We start from the raw sequence: 19,202 nt of genomic DNA on the forward strand, positions 1-19,202 counted from the left end.
GCGGGTTTATCTTAAAGTCTTGAAGGACTCTAATTCGATGATTATTGGCAAATGCTATAAATTATCTTCTAGGTATTGTGGCTCTTTCCAGATTACCAAGAACATGAATAGCGTATTCTATGAGCTCAACTTACCTCTAGAGATTCGTGCTTATCTTGTGTTTCATATAAATTGTTTAAAAAAATGACTAAGACAAGGTGAATTGATTGTTCCAATTGAGAAAGTCGTGCAGCTCGAGGACATTGCTCGATAGGCTCCACTCAAACCCAAATTGGTTCTTAACCATAGGAATAAACAATCCAGTCGTACGGTTTATCTTGAATATTTGGTCAGTTGGAAGAACCGCCCAGAGGAGGAGGCTACTTGGGAGTTGGTACATTCATTGAAGAGTCGTTTTTCTCACTTCGTTCCTAAGGATATTGTTGAGGACAATAATCATTCATAAGGGGAGAAGTGTTAGACCCTTGCACATCCAAATGGGTGCTAGTAGCATTGGTTAGAGTAATCGAGTGTGAATGCACAAAGGACACCGGGATTAGGGCAGCCGAGGCCTATTTATAGGATTGAAAGCCCTATTGTGCACATCAACATGTATTCACCACTCTTGGAATCTTGGCTTGACCTTTAGGCCAACACATCCCTACATGGGGATGGTGTGGACTAGTGGTATGGGATGCCAATACTTTGGACATGGTCGCAACTTAGAGTGCTGCTGATTTTGGAGAGCAAACTTTTTTAAGAGCCAAAAGTTTTGATATCTCTTCATTTGCTATAAAGGCTCCACTACCAATGGCCATACTAGAAATGCATTATTTGATCCTTGGTCCACCAGATTAGAGGGAGGGAAAATAATATGTATGTCATGATGATAGGTTGCACAATTGTTAGTTGAACATGCAAGGGCCATTTGGATAGTTTCCAAAAGTCAAATCTAGTGAACCTAACATTTGATTGAGGGTTATATTCCAGCCAATATGATAACCTAGGCGTATTATTCCAAAATGTGTGTATGAGCCTATGTATTCTTGCATCAATGTATGTTACTACTTTCTATGATCTTGAAAGTCTAAAATTGTGTTTTGTTCTCATGCTGCTGTAGCCAACAAATGCTTTTTCTACTATATCTTCACCACATTATTTGGCATTATAGGCCTCATGACTGGTTATTCATTTAAGCCTTGTAATAGGCTTCCTCTTATTACATATCTGTCATGTGGAACTCCCCTATGGGACTGCTTTGTGCTTTGTATTTTGGCTTGGGACAATTTGTTTTGAACGGTTTTCTTAATAGAGTGCTTTCTCTTCTTTGGGAAGAAAACATTTAGAATGTTGAAAAAAATGACATTGCTTAAAATTTTTTTGGCAGGTATCACCACAATGCTTTCTTTGCATGTAGGGCCTTGCATATCATGGATAACTTGAACAACTCTCTAACAATTCCATTATTGGAGTTGTTCTTTGATGCTCAGGTATTAAGTTTTCAATGTTTTAAGACTTTTCGATGTTTCTTTCTTTCCCATTGTAGTCGAGATCATGTTTATGTGGCACATGTGGATCTTAATGTTGTTATGAGAGCATCTTATGGAGACAGGAGATGTTTTTGAGAATGTATTTTAGAGATTTTTTGAATTTTAGTGGATTAAGTTTATATATATATATATATATCGAAAAAAGGTGTGGCCAATTATATTACTTAGAAGAATTTTACAAAGTACATGTACTCAATAGTTTAGTTGGAGATATCTGTAAATTATTCATATATATGAGTGCCTCTCAAGGTGATCTTGGTGGGGTGGGGGATAGAAGCCATGGAGGGAGAATGTAGCACTAGGTAGGGCCGCCATCATGCAATACGAAAAACAGGCCATGCCACCTCAACTGTGAATAAACTAATGGTGAAGCTCATGCTAGTTTTGATAATCACCTCGTAGCTGATCCTAGTGGCCGTGGAGTGAATGGATGATAGACGACTAGAGCTTTGCTAGAGTAGTGTACATCAAGGGATTCTCACTTCTGAAGATCATTTGACAGTGTGTCTTTCGGATGTGCCACCTTGTGAGGCTCCCACAATTGATCATGAGCTATAGGTTCCAATACGTGGTGGCTAGGCAAAGCTTGCAGATCTACTAGAGCACACAAGCTTGCCTCGATGATGACAATTGTATCATGCATCTCTGTCTTGTATAGTAAGTGGCAGCCTTGACTGTTTGACTACTAGCAAAAGGCTCTCCATGAAATGTAGTCCGAGAACTTGATGGAGTAACCAAGAGGTTTCTCTCCACAGTAGCAATGTTGCCTTGCATGACTCAAGGCAATGCTTTAGAGTCTCATGTGTTGCTGTGGGAAACACTTACCAACTCTGTCTTGCTAGACCAATCGACTCCCTACTGCAAGGTTCCCATGTGCAATAAGCCAAAGGAAGTAGGAAAGTCTCCTCTGGTACTAGCAATCTCAAAGGTATCTATCATGAGGACATGTATTTTTGAAACCTCACTTAGCATGTGGATTAATTTTTAATCACATGGTTAAGTAAATGTTGCACATTTGAGGTGTAATCGAGATTAGAGTAAATTTACGAGCTTGGGACCCGAGGAAATCATGGAATGTTGAAGGAAAAAGTTGCTATAAGCTATGTTGCACACGTACTTGGTGGTATCTGGTGCTAGTTGTTGGTGTAGGTGATTCATTTGGCAATAAGTGTCAGTTGGTGACACTAGAGAAGTGGTGGTTAATGGTACCTAATGTCAATCTAATGGTGACACTGGAGAAGTGGCGGTTAATGGTACCTAATGTCAATCTGATGGTTAAAGATGACGCATAGACAATCAGGAATGGAAGTTGCCTAGCCAATTTAATTATTGGTTAGTTAGATTATTTTTCAAGTCACCAAAATAATTATTTGATTAGTTTTCAGTATTTAAAGACTGAAAATTAATAATTACTTATGGATAATGTTGGAAAAACCATTTAGGAAGGTTGCCATTTGTCAAAATGCCATGCAAGATTGAAAAACGTCTTTAAAGGCTGGAGAGAGGCATTTGTCAAAAATGCCATGCAAGATTGAAAAACGTCTTTAAAGGTTGGAGATAGGCATTTTAGTGTATTCAGCTTTTGCAAGAGAGAGGGAGGAGATGTTGCTGGTTTGATTCGCAGCCACTGGAGGATCTTCTGAGGCAGCTAGGGACAGGAGAAGACCGATCAATAGCAGGTGACACCATCTACAAGCTATTGAGATAGGGCAATAACAGTAAATGACTGATTTTCTTTAGTTCTTTGTATCTACAAGTTGTTGAGATAGGGCAGCAGCAATAGATGACATACTTTCTTGAGTTCTTCACGAAGAAAGTCTGAATTTTCTCTCTCCTCAACATTCTTTCTCATCTCTCAGTCTTTCTACAGCCTTGTTCCGAAGTTTACAGCATTGAGATCACCAGAGGTTGAGAAATTTCAGATTTCTCAACTGTAAACTTTAATCTGTCGCAGAACTTAGGGTTTAGCAGCAGCCTCGGGAAGCGTCCTAGAAATCGGAAGCTACAAGACTTGGATTTAGTAGGGTTGAAGTTGTTTTCAGTCAAATTTAGGTGGGGGGGGACCAGCAAATCAATGAATTTTTCCTTCTTCATCGATGCGGGTGAAGGGCAATGGACCGCCCGAATCAAGGGACAAATCAGATTGATAACTTGCTATTCATTTTGGACAGCAAGGATAGTTAGAATAGCGAAAGGGATTGGGAGAATCCCATTGTACATCTTCTTCTTCTTTAATTAAGTTAAATAAATACCGAAAGGGGCACCAGTTTTAGGGCCAATAGGATGTCCATTGTCCAAGATTATAATTTAATTTGCATTATTTAGGTTTGTAATAAATGTTATTGCTGTGAATAAGTTGTAATTAGGGAATTACCACCCATCCCCATGGAAGGAAGGGTGGTTACATGCCAAAACTTGATGCTGCATGTGCAACATATGCTATTGCTACCTACAACTTACACTTACATAGATGGGAGTGGGATCATCATACATGAATGATCATACAAATAAGAGAAGTGTGGGCTTGAGAGAGAGAAGGTTGAGAGAGAGAGAGAGAGGCTAGAGTGAGAGAGCGAGAGATATGATCAAAAGCTCGATGACGAGAACTACCCCATCTGACAGGTCATGATGCTTGCGATTCTGGAGTCCTATGATTTGGCAGAGCTTGTTATGGAGGCTATCCATCGTCCTTTGCGAGACGAGTCTAGACTCTCTTCCAGTGATAAGGTGGAGTTGGCAAAGGCTTAGGCACATTGGGATAAACTCAATGCTCGCATTTGCTCATTTTTATTTCTCTCATGTACTACAGTTGTTATCTCTAAGATTGAGCATTTGACAATGGTCCGAGAGATATGGCTGGAGTTGAATCATATGTATAATCGGATGACCGTCATGAAGCGGGTTTCTTTGGCTCCACTTTAGTTTTTATTCCACCTTGAGACTCTACAGTGGGAAGAGTTGGTTCCTATGGTCTTGGACTAAGAGGAGCAACTGAAAGGAACCAATGCTTTAAAATTTGAGGCCTTGGTCGGTCAGTCCTCTCAAAAGAAAGGGAAGGACCAAAAGGAGGACAAATCTAAGAAGGACAAAGATAAGGAGTCTACTCATTATGTTTGTAGCAAAACATATCATTGGAAGAAGGATTGCCCCAACAAGGAGAAGCAAGAGAAGGAGAAGGATAAATCTTCAAAGGATTCCGGAGCGGTGGTTGCTCCCTCATCAGTTGCTTTCCTCTATTTGGAGGTGGTTGAGGATTCACCCGTGACAACTTCTGATGTTGCGTTGACGGCCCCATACACTTGGGAGTAGATTGTTGACAGTGGTGCCTCCTAGCACATGGCTCCTTCCTTAGTAGGTGTTACTCATTTGGGGCCTTCGCAAGGCCAGATTCTCATTGGTGACATTTCATTTATTCCTATACAGGGATGGGGCAACATGCATCTTATTCCAGGTGGATGTGTTGGTGCCCATACATCCGAGGTACTTTATGTTCCGGCTTTGGGGTATCATCTTCTCTTGATGCACAAGATTTGTGCCCTCCGCCTTTTGGTTGAATTCGATGTGGATTCTTTTCGGATTCTTGATTAAGGATCGAGACAAGTTCTTTCTTCAGGTTATGAGGAGAATGGAGTCTACAAGTTGCGGTCTTCTTTTGCCTTGACTTTTCTTCTTTTTACCTCTCAAACTTAGTCCAAGCTTTGGCATGCTCGGTTTGGCCACCTCAATTATGATTACGTTCGGAAGGAGTCTATGGGCCAGTTTGTTCGAGGTTTGTTGGATATTGTGGTGAGCTAGCAGCCTTGTAGTAGCCTTGTATACTTGCATCCGTGGGAAGCAGACTTGTGATGTTGTTCCCAACAAGGCTTCGAGGCGGTCTTCAGCACCCTTGGAGCTTGTTTCTACCGATCTTTGTGGACCGATGAGGACGGATCGATGAGGACGGAGTCCCTTAGAGGGAGCTTGTATTTTATGCTAATTGTGGATGATTACAATAGGATGACATGGGCCTATTTCTTGAAGTTGAAGTCGGAGGCTTTCTCCAAATTTAAGGATTGGTTGCTTTGAGGAGAACCAATCGGATCGAAAGTTGAAGACCTTACCCTTGGATAAGGGAGGAGAATGTGTTTCTAATGAGTTTACTCGTTTTTGTGCAGATCGTGGTATTCACCAAGAGTTTGCCAATACAAACATCCCTTAGGAGAATGGCATCTTGGAGCAGAAGAATCGCAGTGTGATCGAGATGACCCCCACTATGCTGGAGCATCGTTAGACACCTCAGTGTCTATGGGCTGAGGCTGTGGCTATTGCAGTACATATCCTTAATCATTCGCCTACTTCCGTTGTTGTTGGTATGACTCCATATGAGGCGTACTTTGGGTCCAAGCTAGATGGTTCTTATTTTAGGGTTTTTGGGTGTGATGCCTATGTTCACATCTTGAAGACACAGCGTGACAAATTTGAAGTGGCTTCCAAAAGACAGGTGTTTGTGGGCTATAGCTCGTAGTCTCAAGGCTACCGATTGTATGATCTTGTTAAGCGGGATGTCTACATGAGCCATGATGTTCAGTTCGTGGGGGTTCCAGCCCTAGAAGGGGGTGAGGACCACCTTGTTCTTGGGGATCCTGGTAATAGCTAGGCCCCACCGACTATTCCTCTGGAGCTTGTGCCTCTTGAGGACTCTTCTTCAGATGAGGAGTTTAGTTCCCAACCACCGGATTCATGAATTGCTCCTTCGCCGTCAGTGGACCTTCTAGAAACTTTAGTAGATGGAGAGCAATGAGCTGAGATCCGGCCTTCTCCTCGTTGGGCCCATGACACGCTCCGAGATTCAAGGATCGAGGGGCTTCCTGAGGAGTGGCAACTATAGGATGGACCATGGAGGTCATGGTGGCATCAGGCATATTCTATGGAGCTTGTTTGCTCTAACTACCGTTTGATGTCCCGTGTTATGCAGGATAGAGAGCCTACCTCCATGAAGGAGGCTTTATAATTTGATCATTGGCAGAAAGTGATGGAAATTGAGTTGGAGGCTATTGAGAGGAATGACACTTGGTCCCTTGTGCTTCGTCCTTCTCGTAAGAAGGTGATTGGTGTCAAATGGGTCTTCAAGATCAAGTACCACAGTGTTGGCTCTTTGGACAAGCACAAGGGCCACCTTGTTGCTAAAGGTTTTGCACTATGCCGAGGTATTGATTTCCATGATACTTTTGCCCCCACTGCTCATATGGCGATGGTCTGTGCTGTTTTTGCCTTGGCTGGTCATAGGAGATGGCCTGTCTTTTAGTTGGATGTGAAGTTGGCTTTCTTGAACCAGGGTTGTATTTGTACGTAGTATGAACTGATCCGTATGGTACGATCTGTATGATACGGTACGATACATATCTGTATGATTTAGTACGAAAAATAGGCACTTTTTGGCTGATTATACCCATAGCTCCAAATTGCTCTGAATTGCCCCAATTTTCCCAGTTTCCCTTGAAATTAGACAATATAAATGGATGATTACCTTGGAATTGAGAATGGGCTGAAATTTGATTGTGATTTGCAAGAGTTCATAATGCATTAAATTTGAACTTTGCATGGACTTCTGATTGGCTTGTGGGTTGTCTTGACACTTTGAATCTTCAATGTGAGAGAGAGAGAGAGAGAGAGAGAGAGAGAGAGAGAGAGAGAGTGGTCCTCCACACAAGGCTCAGTGGCATCCAACGGAGGACCGTTTAGCTACTAACTCCTTCCAACTGGAATTGTTGGCAATTTCGCGGTTACTTTCTTGGGAAGGGAAACATGAGCTTAGACCAAAATTTAACCGCATGGCACGTTTGGGCTTGACTTTGGTCGAAGATGCCACCCTTGCCAGTCGCAATGTGTTGATAGCGTTTCGTACAGCTAGGAGACTTTTTAGGATCCCTCGTGGATACAGGGATTTATGGGGACAGCTTTTGATGATGCTTGCTTCGGATTGTCCCTGGCAGGACTGGGACCTTGCAGGCCAGCTGAATTTGGAAAAGGCTTCAGCTAACCAGGTGTATCATCTTCTGATTAAAGATCATCAATGGCTGGTTACTAAAGCTAATACTCTATGGGGATTGCGTAAATCTTGGTCCTGGTGGAGGGTAACGGTGATGGAAGCCTGGTTGAATAAGACACCTTTCAAATATAAGGTCTTTCTTTGGAGGGTAATGATTGGTGTCTTCCGCTGGCTTCAGCCCTTTCCAAGCGTCGCATCTCCAATGGCAATTGTTTCTTTTGCACCACCAGTGTGGAATCGGCTCGTCATTGATTTATTCCTTGCCCTCTCGCTAAGAAAATCTGGTCCTTCTTATCGGCAGTTTGGCGTGTGGTGGTCGGTTTCTCGCTACGCCCATTTGATTGGGTTTTTGGACAGCCCAAATACCCCACACCGACACAGCCACACATGAAGATCTTGTTTCACTTTCTTAGATATTGGGGCTGTTGGCATAACTAGACCATTCAGAATGCTTTTATTTTTGATTCCGCCTCTAATATTCAGGGGCACATGGCCAGGCTTAAAGGTCTCCTACTCTGGCAGATAGATCTTATTCGGCTCTCTGCTTGCTCCCTCGGGAGGACTTACTTCCCTGGCATATGGCAATTTTTGCTGCGTCTTTGTCATGACTTTTTGTAACTCTTGGGTTGTTTACTTCTTGTAGTGAGAGAGAGAGTTCTTGCACATGATGGCGTAGAGCCACTGTGTATCTTGTAATCATGTAAACTTGTACTTTTTTTCGTAATTTATACAATTACCTTTTACGGAGAGAGAGAGAGAGAGAGAGAGAGAGAGAGAGAGAGAGAGGACAACACTTCATTAGTCAATCCTTGGCTGATGACAGCTTTATGAATTTGCGTGTGGATAAGGATAATCTTCGCAAAGCATTAGATGTTTGGACTCTCTTTGGTCATGCTTCTGGTCTTCATATCAATGCTTTGAAATCAGCCATTCTCAATTGCACGGAGTCAGATTTGCAGTCACTGGATTGGCAGGGAATGGTTGTTCCCCGTGGTTCCATTGTCAGGCATCTTGGGTACCCTTTGGGTGTTGATGTTCGGCGGAAGCAACTACTAGAGTGGATTTCATAGAAACTGACAGCTAAGTTTCTGTATTGGAAGTCACAGGCTTGGCCTTTCCATGTTCGCCTCAAAGTGGCTCAGACAATTATGTTGCCAATGCTCACATATTTCTTGCCATTGCTGCCTTGGACTACTACTACATTGAATGCTCTTACTCAGTGCATTCGTTTCATGTTATGGAAGAAGGACTCCTTACATGCAGGTATTTCATGGATCTCTTGGTCGCATGCATGTATCCCCAAACGCATGGGTGGTGGGGCTATTTTGGATGCCGAAACTCATATGCTGGCACTCCGTTGGTCTCTTTTTCGTGCCATGTGCTTGGATCATCACCCATGGGTCTTGATAGCCCGTTATTTTCTTAAGAATCACGGGCTTGTGCATGGTAATACTCAAATTCGGAGCTCCTGGTGGCATCTTCTTAATGCAGACTCTCGGTTTTCTAGTCCTTCATCATCCTTGCTTGCTCACTTAGTATGTTCTTGGAAATTGGTTCTCCAGAAGGCTCTATGGCATCTAGCGGAGGACCGCTTAGCTACTAACTCTTTTCAACGGGAACTGTTGGCAGCCTTGCGATTACTTTCTTGGGAAGGCAAACATGAGCTCAGACCAAAATTTAACCATATGGCACGTTTAGGCTTGACTTCAGTTGCAGATGCCACCCTTGCTAGTCGCAATGTGTTGATATCATTTCGTAGAGCCAGAAGGCTTTTTAGGATCCCTCGTGGATACCGTGATTTATGGGGACAGCTTTTGATGGTGCTCCAGAGTAGACAACCCTTTTCTGCCCTTGCTTCGGATAGTCCCTGGCAGGACTGGGACCTTGCAGGCCGCCTGAATTTGGAAAAGGCCTCAGCTAACCAGGTGTATCATCTTCTGATTAAAGATCATCAATGGCTGGTTACTAAAGCTAATACTGTTTGGGGATTGCGTAAATCTCAGTCATGGTGGAAGGCAACTGTGATGGAGGGCTGGTTAAACAAGACACCTTTCAAATGCAAGGTTTTTCTTTGGAGGGTGATGATCGGTGGTCTTCCTCTTGCTTCAGCCCTTTCCAAGAGTCGAATCTCCAACGGCCATTGTTTCTTTTGCACCACCAGTGTGGAATCGGCCCATCATCGATTTATTTCTTGCCCTCTTGCTAAGAAAATCTGGTCACTCTTGTCGGCAGTTTGGCGAGCAGTGGTTGGTTTCTCGTTAAGCCCTTTTGACTGGGTTTTTGCGCGGCCCAAATACTCCACACCGGCTCAGTCGCATATGAAGGTCTTGTTTCACTTTCTTAGATACTGAGGCTGTTGGCACAATTGGGCCATTCGGAATGCTTTTCTTTTTGATTCAGCCTATAATGTTCAGGGACATATTGCTAGGCTTAAAGGCCTTTTGCATTGGCAGATAGATCTCATTCGGCACTCTGACTTACTTCCTCGGGAGGACTTACTTCCCTGGCATTGGCAGATAGATCTCATTCGGCACTATGACTTACTCCCTCGGGAGGACTTGCTAGGCTTAAAGGCCTTTTGCATTGGTAGATAGATCTCATTCGGCACTCTGACTTACTTCCTCGGGAGGACTTGCTAGGCTTAAAGGCCTTTTGCATTGGCAGATAGATCTCATTTGGCACTCTGACTTACTCCCTCGGGAGGACTTACTTCCCTGGCATATGGCAATTTCCTCTGCGTCTTTGGCCATGACTTTTGTAACTCTTTTGTCGTTTAGTACTTTAGAGAGAGAGAGAGATTTTACACACGATGGCTTAGAGCCATCGTGTATCTTGTAATCATGTAAACTTGTACCTTTTTTCCGTAATTAATACAATTACCTTTTACGGAGAGAGAGAGAGAGAGAGAGAGAGAGAGAGAGAGAGAGAGAGAGAGATTAGTGTGTGCACATTAGGTGATGGAGATGGGTGAACATGTGGTAGGAGTGTGATACAAGCAAAAAGAAAAAACTAGAAAAACCATAAATTTTTGGTTAATAGGCATGGAACAGTCGATCCAAAGAGTGAACGGCAGGGGGAATGGTAGGGAACGCCAGGGAAAGTTCCTTAGCCGTTTCACCTCCGCCGACGGTCTGGAACACGTTAGGCCGTTTCTACAAGCCGGAACGGCCATTGCTTGTTTCTATGAGATAAACTATCTAACATCTGAGCATGCCGCATAACCAACAAACTGCCATAGTTAACATGCCCCATGTGAGCATACCATAACTTTGCTTGTGACATAGCAAGAGTAATAGTAGATGCTCAATCGAATGAGCATCTAACTCATAGAGTTCATGACATAATGTGCCAATAAGTACCAAAGTCAATAATTCTTTATCTCTCACCATGCATTTGTCATCACCAAATGTGATTTGCATTCCACATTTTGCTAAAGAAGAAATGGATAACAAATTCTTCCTTATTCCTGGCACATATAATGCATCCTAGTAGAGCTATCAATGGCTTTCAAGACAATCTCCCCAACATCTCTAACAAGGTAAGATGCATTGTTGGAACATTGCATAGATTTGCCAACAAGAGCTGCAATAACAGAGGTAAAGAAATCCCTGCAGAATGTAATGTGCTTAGAAGCACCACTATCAAAGAACCAAGTGCTAGTATCTCTTGTAGAGCTGAATGCTCTATCTACCCAAGAAGAATCACAACTGCAAGTGTAAAAACAGTAGTCACGGTCAACAACAAAAGATGCGGACTTTGTAGCAGTAGAAGGTGTTTCAAAAACACACATCTTGGATGTCTTCTTCTTCTCCTTGGCAATGCGTTTCTTGTACTCTGTAATGTAGTGACCTGGCTTTTTACAATAATGGCACTTGCCCTTCTTGGCTTATGTGCCCCTTGCTTCTTGTTGCTCTGTGAAGCACCTAGACTTCCAGAACTCTGTTGAGCATTCCTAGACTAATTGCCCTTGCCCTTCTGTCTTGCCATAGAAGCATGTTTAGAAGCTAGAACATCCACCCAACTGTTCTTCCTTGTTTGCTCTTCTTCTAGGAGTAAAGTAACCGCTTGAAGAAAGATGAGTGACTGGCAAAAAAATTGATGGTGACATTTAAGACCGCATAAAAGGCTAAATAAGAGGGTGGCAAGGAATTCAAAGTAGTAGAGATTATCTGTGCATTAGAAAAATACTTGTCTATATTCATCAACTACTCACGCAAGTCCTGAATTTTGTTAAGATGATCTTGCATGGTATCACCTTTATCCATCTTCACATTCTCAAGCTCCTTTTTCGAGAAAAAAATGTCTCATTTTTTCCAGCAAACATCTGCTCAAGTGTGAGCCATGCTACTTGTAAAGAAGTAGCAGACTGTATATGTGGGATTATGGACCGCTGATTTGTCAATGCAGTTAGTGACAATGCTTGGGCATCTCGAGTACCCCAAGCCTTCTGTTCAACTGTTTTTTTGGGAAGTGACTGAGCTAGAACTGGCCTTTGACCACGTCCTGCTAGGGGAGGAGTTTCAGGAGCCACAACTCCAAGATGGACTTCTTCACCATTAACATATTCCCAAAGTTTTTTAATAATGAGCACATTCTTTATCATGAAGGACCATAGAGAATAGTTATTGTTGTCCAATCTATCCGCTTTGCATACATGTGTGAATACATCACTTAGTCCTTGATTGGTCATGGTAAATGTCATGGTTTCCAAAAACACGAAAGCAAGAACCAAAGCTTGAACGACTTGGGAATGTGCAAATTTCCAGAAATTACACTAGATACGAAGCTGTAATTAGCAAATTTCCAGAAATTACAGTAGACAGGAAGCTATAAATAGCAAAACTGTGTCACACCCGATCACAATTGTCCAATGTGCTGAAATTTCCACTAATTTCAGCGAATAGCATCCTGCGCAATGCACAAACAGTGCTGAGCAGCACAGAAAATGCAAAAGCCCCAAAATTTAGTTGTTCAAAGTGCACAATTTCAGTCTATTTCAGAATGAATCTGCAGTACATGTGCCAATGTTTGCTAAACATCCAAAAGCCCCAAATTTTTTGACTCGAATTCTAGGAAATTTCTGCACTGTGTGCCCAAAAGCACTTCCTGGAGCAGAAATGCACTCCTCTAGCAAAAGCCCCTTGCTGCAGCTCAGATTTTTGAATAAAGATAATTAAATGTACTTGTTACCTTTGAAATGTGAGCTGAGGTAGAGCCAGGAGGATGCCTAAACTGATGATGGTGGATGTTGGAGCTGAGGGGGAGTTGACGCAGGTTGGAGGCAGCGTAGGTGGCACTAGGAAATAGAGCGGTGGTGCTGCAAGTGACGCATGCCAATGGTGGTCGTGCTAGAGGCATAGGCGGTGTTGAGCAGTCGCTGGCGGTGTTGGCCAGATGTTGGCGAGACTAGGAGAGGCCGGGGGTGATGGACTTGGGGTTGGTTCAGCTGATGATGGTGGTGGTATTGCAGTCGGGGATAGGTGGTTGCAACTGGACTAGGTGTTGAAGCTAACGATGGACAAGAGTTGACAAGCCTGGGGTGGTGAGCTGGATAATGCTGAGTCTGAGCTCTCATACCAAATGTAAGAGTGGAGATGACAGCTCTCAGCTGGAAGCACACAATAGATAGTAGAGAGAGTGAGAGTGAAGACACAAGCACAACACACGATACAATTGCCAAGTGTGTAAGTGAAAGTGCAAAGTACAACCCTTAGACCTTAAGGTTAAGTGCCTTAAGGTGTATTCACACCCAAAAGGTGTAAAGTACGGTAATTGAGCGAATTGTGTAACATAAATACACAAAATAGAGAATAATGTGATTCACCAAGTTGACCTCCTTAACCTTGGCTGGTTTGATGGGTTCACTTGCTTGCCCTTTCCGTTTGGCCCCTACTAACACCACTATTCTATCACCCTTTTTGTACTCCGTGAAACGCTTGGGAAGGTCCTGGGGTTTCTTTTTCCTTCCAACTTTTGAAGAATTTGACTGTTTCCTTTTCTCCTCTCTTAATCTCCTGTGCCTCAGGTGGACTGGAAGGTCCCCATGTGCGTCGGGGGTCCCAAGTGATCAAGGTATCTCGGATCACCATCAGAGCTTGCCTTTGACTTGGAATTGTGCTCATCCTCCTCACTAGAAGAAGTCTTCTGGTGCTCACAAATCTAAAGTTGACTCAACTCCAAATAGTGGTGGGGTGCAAGGACGAGATACTCTTGCTTGCTCATGAACTACCACCTCGAGGCATTCTAGCCAAGCCTGATTGCAATCTACCTTGGCAATTCCTTTGCTCACTCAAAACATATTTATCTCTCGATTTAGTGTCTAATCTAATCTTCTCAATTATTCTTCCTTCCGTATCATATTCTATGGTTTGTACTTCCTCCTTGCTCTCCTCATTGGTGGAACAATAGTCCACATACTCGTTCAAACTAGGGATGTAGGTTGCTTGCAGGGTTTCTACTTCCAAATGCTATCTCACTTGTCACGAGAGCCCAGTTATACGACAAATTTAGGTTGTGAACCTTAGTTCATTGCCACTCTTTGCTTTCCATAAGATCCTTGAGGGGATTCAAGTTGGTGGTTGTGTCATCCACCGCAAGCTAACTTGACAAGTTGGTTATCATGATTTGAATTTGAAACTGGGCTTGTTATGTGTTGTCATGCTATTGATTGGTTCTCACTACATTGATCTTTTGTCTTTTTGGTATAGTAACTGTGGTAGGAACATTATTAGTTTCTGTATCATTTGCCTACAATAGGGGTGGAAATAGACTTTGCAGCACAAAAACTCAAATTATTGCTCAATTAAGGGGCAAGGGTGAAGTGAAAAGTTTATGGTAATAGGAAAGCCTGCTTCACTGAAATTATGCAGGCAACAACTTGAAGATGTTACAATGGTGGGGAGATGCATAGACTTCCTAAGTACAATGATTTGTTTGCTTCGTGTATTTGTGGAAACTTTGTTGTGTACTCATTTTGTTGTGTGTGCACACATATGCATGTGTGTGCCACTGTTACCATCACGTAGTACAAAAGCTAAAATTGGTACCTACATGAAGGGAAAGGGTGAAAACTGAAAGGTAATAGAGGTAACAACTCATCTTTCTGTGAATTTTACACTAGCCAGGAGATGCTTAAGCTTATGTATTGATGCAAGCTTCCTAATGTACTTGTGTGCACATGTTTATGCAGAGCAATTTTTCAACGAGTTGGACAATGAATGAGACACCATCCTCTGTGGTGAACAGAATTGTACAGCTTGTGATGGACAGCTTTGGTGAGACTTTACCATCTGACTTTGAGAGTAGATTTCAAGCTGGTTTTGACAACTCAAACTATGATAGGGCTACTCGGATATCCTTTAAGGTGGGCTGTAGATTCGTAGATTCTTGCTTGGTTTATTATGATTGATTACTTGGAAGTTTTGGGCTTTATGGTGTCAATTGTGAAATGCATTCAAGACAGGAGAATGACCAATATTGTAAATTTACATGCCTCCCCATGTGGAAGGTGCAGAAAGTTTAATTTGTGTGAAGCTGACTATGGAGGATTGTGCAATACCTCTTGTTGAGTGATACAGAAAAAACATGTTAGAGTACCTTCTGGGTTGGACTGCAACTTTCATTTGTCTTTAATTTCCTGTAGCCTTGAACAAAAAATTTGATATGCATTTTCAGAGAGGATTGTGAACAGATCACACGAAGGATAGCAAATTGTACTCTGGCATAAAGAAATTAAGTTTTTGTAGCACGTGGTCTTTGTATTCATACAGAGCAGGTTGATAACTTTATGTAGTAGAAAGTATGAATGGAGTAAGGTCATGAAAGGAAGGCCACAAGTCTTGCTGTCTGTAAATGATTCTATTCACATTGGTTGACCAGTTTAGAAGGTGTGGCCAAGGCAACCATGAAACATTGTTTGGTTAGGCTGAAATAGATTGCAAAGCACATTTTATGATTTCAGTCATAGAACGTTTCACATGTGCAATGAAACATCTAAAATTTTCACCTAAAGAACATTTTTCAATATCGTGTCTGTAGTTTAAAACGTATCGAATACGATTTTAGTTGGGTGATGTGGATAAAGGTGACATTGTGGAAAGGCATTGCTCATTGAACACACGAGCATGCCAATCTGGTGAATCTTCCATCACGGATTGTCAACAAACACACCAGTATGTCTGCCATCAACTTTGCAAGTCAACAAGCAACTTGCCCAGAGGCAAAGGTTTCAGGGTGTTATGCAATGTTTCAACGGTGAAATGTTCTGCGGTTACCTACTGTGTGGGCCATTTAATCAGTGTGATAAGGGGTACTTTTTTTGCAATAATGAAAGTTAGGAATATGAGCCTTACAAGAGGGCTTAAGGTTGAAGAAGCTCAAGCCTGAACGAGGCCGGTGTGGCCACTGTGATGGGTAAGCTTTCTTTCCACATGGGTGTCGCAAGAGTATGGTTTATCTGATGGGATCCTCAGCTTTCACCTTGTAGATATAGGACTTCAACATACCCCCTCTCCTATTGGGACTGACTACACTTGCCTTGACTACACTTCTTTGCCACACTATTGCATTGCATACAATGTTTCTTTCAAGCAAAAAGAAAATTCTATTAATCACACTTCTTGGAGAAAAATTCCTCCTAAGGTGAAAATACATAGTACAAAGAAGGCATTCTAAGGAGCTAGGTGAAAAAGGTGCTGGAATCCCATGTCTGTGTGAAAGCATCTCTCCTTTCCTGATCTGCTTAACAACCACAGAGCCTCTACCATCTCTTGCAGAGTGTATAGATGATCTTTAACCAAATCCTAGAAAGATTCTCTAAAATGAAAATGTCTAGAAGGTGGCTATACCTCTCATAATCAAAATGAACCAAGCAATGGTACTAGCAAATTGACTCCCATATGTGATAGTGCCCCTGAGTTCACCATGCCTATGAGTAATTTGGACTAGGGATCATACTTAAATGCTGGCCAATGATGAGAAACCCCTCGTATCCACATGTTAGGCCTCTGTCTCTAACCAAGCCACTACCTCCGTGTCACTACAAAAGCAATGAAAGACCATCTTGAGGGCTCATCTCTACACCTTTTGAGCTCTGAGACGACCCCATAGGCAATGCCTCTAAGTCACCTGTAACTCTTTGTATCTCACACACAATCAATTGCCAAACTTGTGTGAAATACTAGCCATAGGAAGTGACAAAATCTCCTTCTAGCTTTGCTTTGAGTGCTGTCCAGGTTGATGGTGTAGCTAAAGGCGGTTGCATTGCATAGTTTGTCGAGGGAGGGTCTCTCCAAACCCACTCAGCTTGAGCCTGCTGTAGTCTTTGTAGGGATCTTCTTTGATAAACCCAATGTCTCCATCTTGTGGGAGTGGGGGATGGAAGAGGAACATTGAGATTACCAAGGTTTTTAATTAAATTGAACTTTAATTTTGGTACTACTAGGGTAGGGCGAAAGGAACATGGTGCAATGTGAAACTCCCATTGAATTGAGGGTTGCACCTTAGAATTGAGTTATATTGAAGTTTTGCCTAGTAAGTAGCTCACTTAAGTTATAAAACAACCCTGAGCTTAAGTTTGGTCCAGTTAGCAGCTTACATAAGGTATAGATAGTGGAGGCACTGGAACATGAGTGTTTCCATAAGGTACCGATGGAGGTAGAAGCAAACCATGGAGGCAAACTATGGTACCAGTTGATCCATACTCGAGAATGTTTGGGAGGGTATCCCATGTAGGGGATATCATGAAAGTGTGCGTGATGGAGGTCTAGCCTTCCATGAATGTACATTTGCACCACCTAGATGTGGAAAAGAAGAGGTCCTAAAGGATGTGCCTATGTTTTGTGAACCCCCCAGTATAGTGTGGAATGGCACATGCGGTGACTGAGATGAAGGAGTGAATGATGGAAATGGAAATGCAAGGAAGAAGACGGTGGGATTGAGGTATGGAAGAAGGAGAAGTGAATGTGTCAAAATGAGATGAAGAAGCTCCAACTTCAAAATGACCTTGAGAAGCAATAAATGAATTTGAAGGAACACTTATAGGAGATTCTTTCATCTTTTGCTTACCTTGTCTTCAGTTCATGTAAAAGTACGTCTTCTTCAAGACTCATAAACCAAAAGTTACTTTGGAGATGCCCTACATCAAGACTATCTCCCAAATCATACTAAAAAGAGGAATCAATTTCAATAGATTGAGAAGTAGAAGTAGGCATACTTGACATAGGAGTAAAGAAGAGAGATGAAGGAAGAGGTGTGTACTTTGTGCCAATTTCCACATGGAGATGGCTAGTCTTTACTAGAGATTCTGTCCTTCTTGCATAGTTAATAGACCAATACATTGAATCTAAAGGGGAAAACTCAGGCTTAGCTTCAATTTGTTGCTGAGCTTGATGCATCAAATTGAGGTTGTACTTAGCTTGAGTGATCTTGTAAGGTCTTTGGACTCCATGGTAGTCCAATATCGCTCCTCCCATGCCCAAACTTTGTGGGGCAAGCCAAGAGACCCACTCTTGCTTGTTTCTCAACATACTCGATTTGGGGGACGAAAGTGGTGGTGTTGTGTTCAAAGTCATCTTCCCTTGTGTTGTTCTTGCTTTTGAGAAGAGCTTTCCGATCAAGGGCCTAGGTTTTCTTCAGAGAGTACCTAGCTTTGATACCATGTAAAGAAATGTCCAAACATAGAAACTCAAATACAATCATACGACAAAGCATAGATTGATAATAGAACACAGTTAGGGTTAGGGTAACTAGGAGACAATGAATATAATGAATAATGAAATCAATGAATCAGAATAGAAGATGATGCTCAATGCTGCAAACACACCAAACCTCGAACATCTGTGTCTCAAGGACGGGGCTGAGATAATGAATTGGAATGTGTGTTGTACTCCAACAGATCTTGAAATGCAGCAAGGTAGAGCCAGATCAGTGTTAGAGAGACAGAGATAGAGAGAAGACTGCAAATGCAGATGGTGATGGACTTGCAGCAATCGAGGCGGCGGAAGATGATGAAAACACAGCAGTTTGGGCTGTGTCTACAGCAACAGATCAGTTAGAAACTGAAAATGCAGTTTGGGCTGTGTCTACAGCAATAGATCAATCAGAAACTGAAAATGCTGCTATGGTTGGAGTGGATAGATCATGGCGACAACATTTATGACTGCACGGCAGCTTTGGGATGCCCAAAACAGTGTAAATGGAGCAAGTACAGCAGTCGCCAGGCTGAGAGGAGTCTGAAACAGCATGCGATGGCTGGCAGCAGGCGCTCAATGGTAGATAATATGAATGAACAGCTTTGGCTGATATGTCTTTTTGTGAATGGGGTATGGGTAGCAAAGCTCTAGCACTTGCAAATTGCAAACTCGAGATTGAGTTGGAACGGAGGGCAGCCTGTCTATTTATAGAAAGTTTGAGTCCTCCCATATCAGGGTTTGCATGTGGGACATGTACACTCTTTAGGAACACATTTCTTTTAATAAATTTGGTGATATTCATTAATTAAGCATGTTTTGGGGCTATTTTAAAGAAGCTAATGCATTTTTAGCTCAATAATTGAATGGGAACTATATGAGATAGTTGTTTAGGCAAATGCTCTACAAAATTGGGTTCAAACGGTGGCTATCATTTTTAGTGTTTGATAGGTTGAG

General features: G+C 42.4%; 1 protein-coding gene across 2 annotated transcripts in view; it reads left to right on the top strand.

The window, feature by feature from the left end:
- The window catches only part of LOC148038857 (uncharacterized), an 89,719-nt gene that overhangs the window by 27,397 nt on the left and 43,120 nt on the right, over positions 1-19,202 (top strand). The window contains exons 2-3 of one of the 2 annotated variants that reach the window (XM_087674750.1): positions 1,397-1,469; positions 14,747-14,920. In XM_087674750.1, coding sequence (XP_087530876.1) covers positions 1,397-1,469; positions 14,747-14,920 — 247 coding nt within the window. Of the gene's footprint in view, positions 1-1,366; positions 1,470-14,746; positions 14,921-19,202 lie in introns of both variants that reach the window. The other variant, XM_087674749.1, reaches the window with a different exon arrangement.

Source organism: Lygodium microphyllum, chromosome 3, assembly GCF_053477565.2.
Source record: "Lygodium microphyllum isolate KBCC chromosome 3, Lygodium_microphyllum_v1.1.10, whole genome shotgun sequence".
Taxonomy (NCBI): Eukaryota; Viridiplantae; Streptophyta; class Polypodiopsida; order Schizaeales; family Lygodiaceae; genus Lygodium; species Lygodium microphyllum.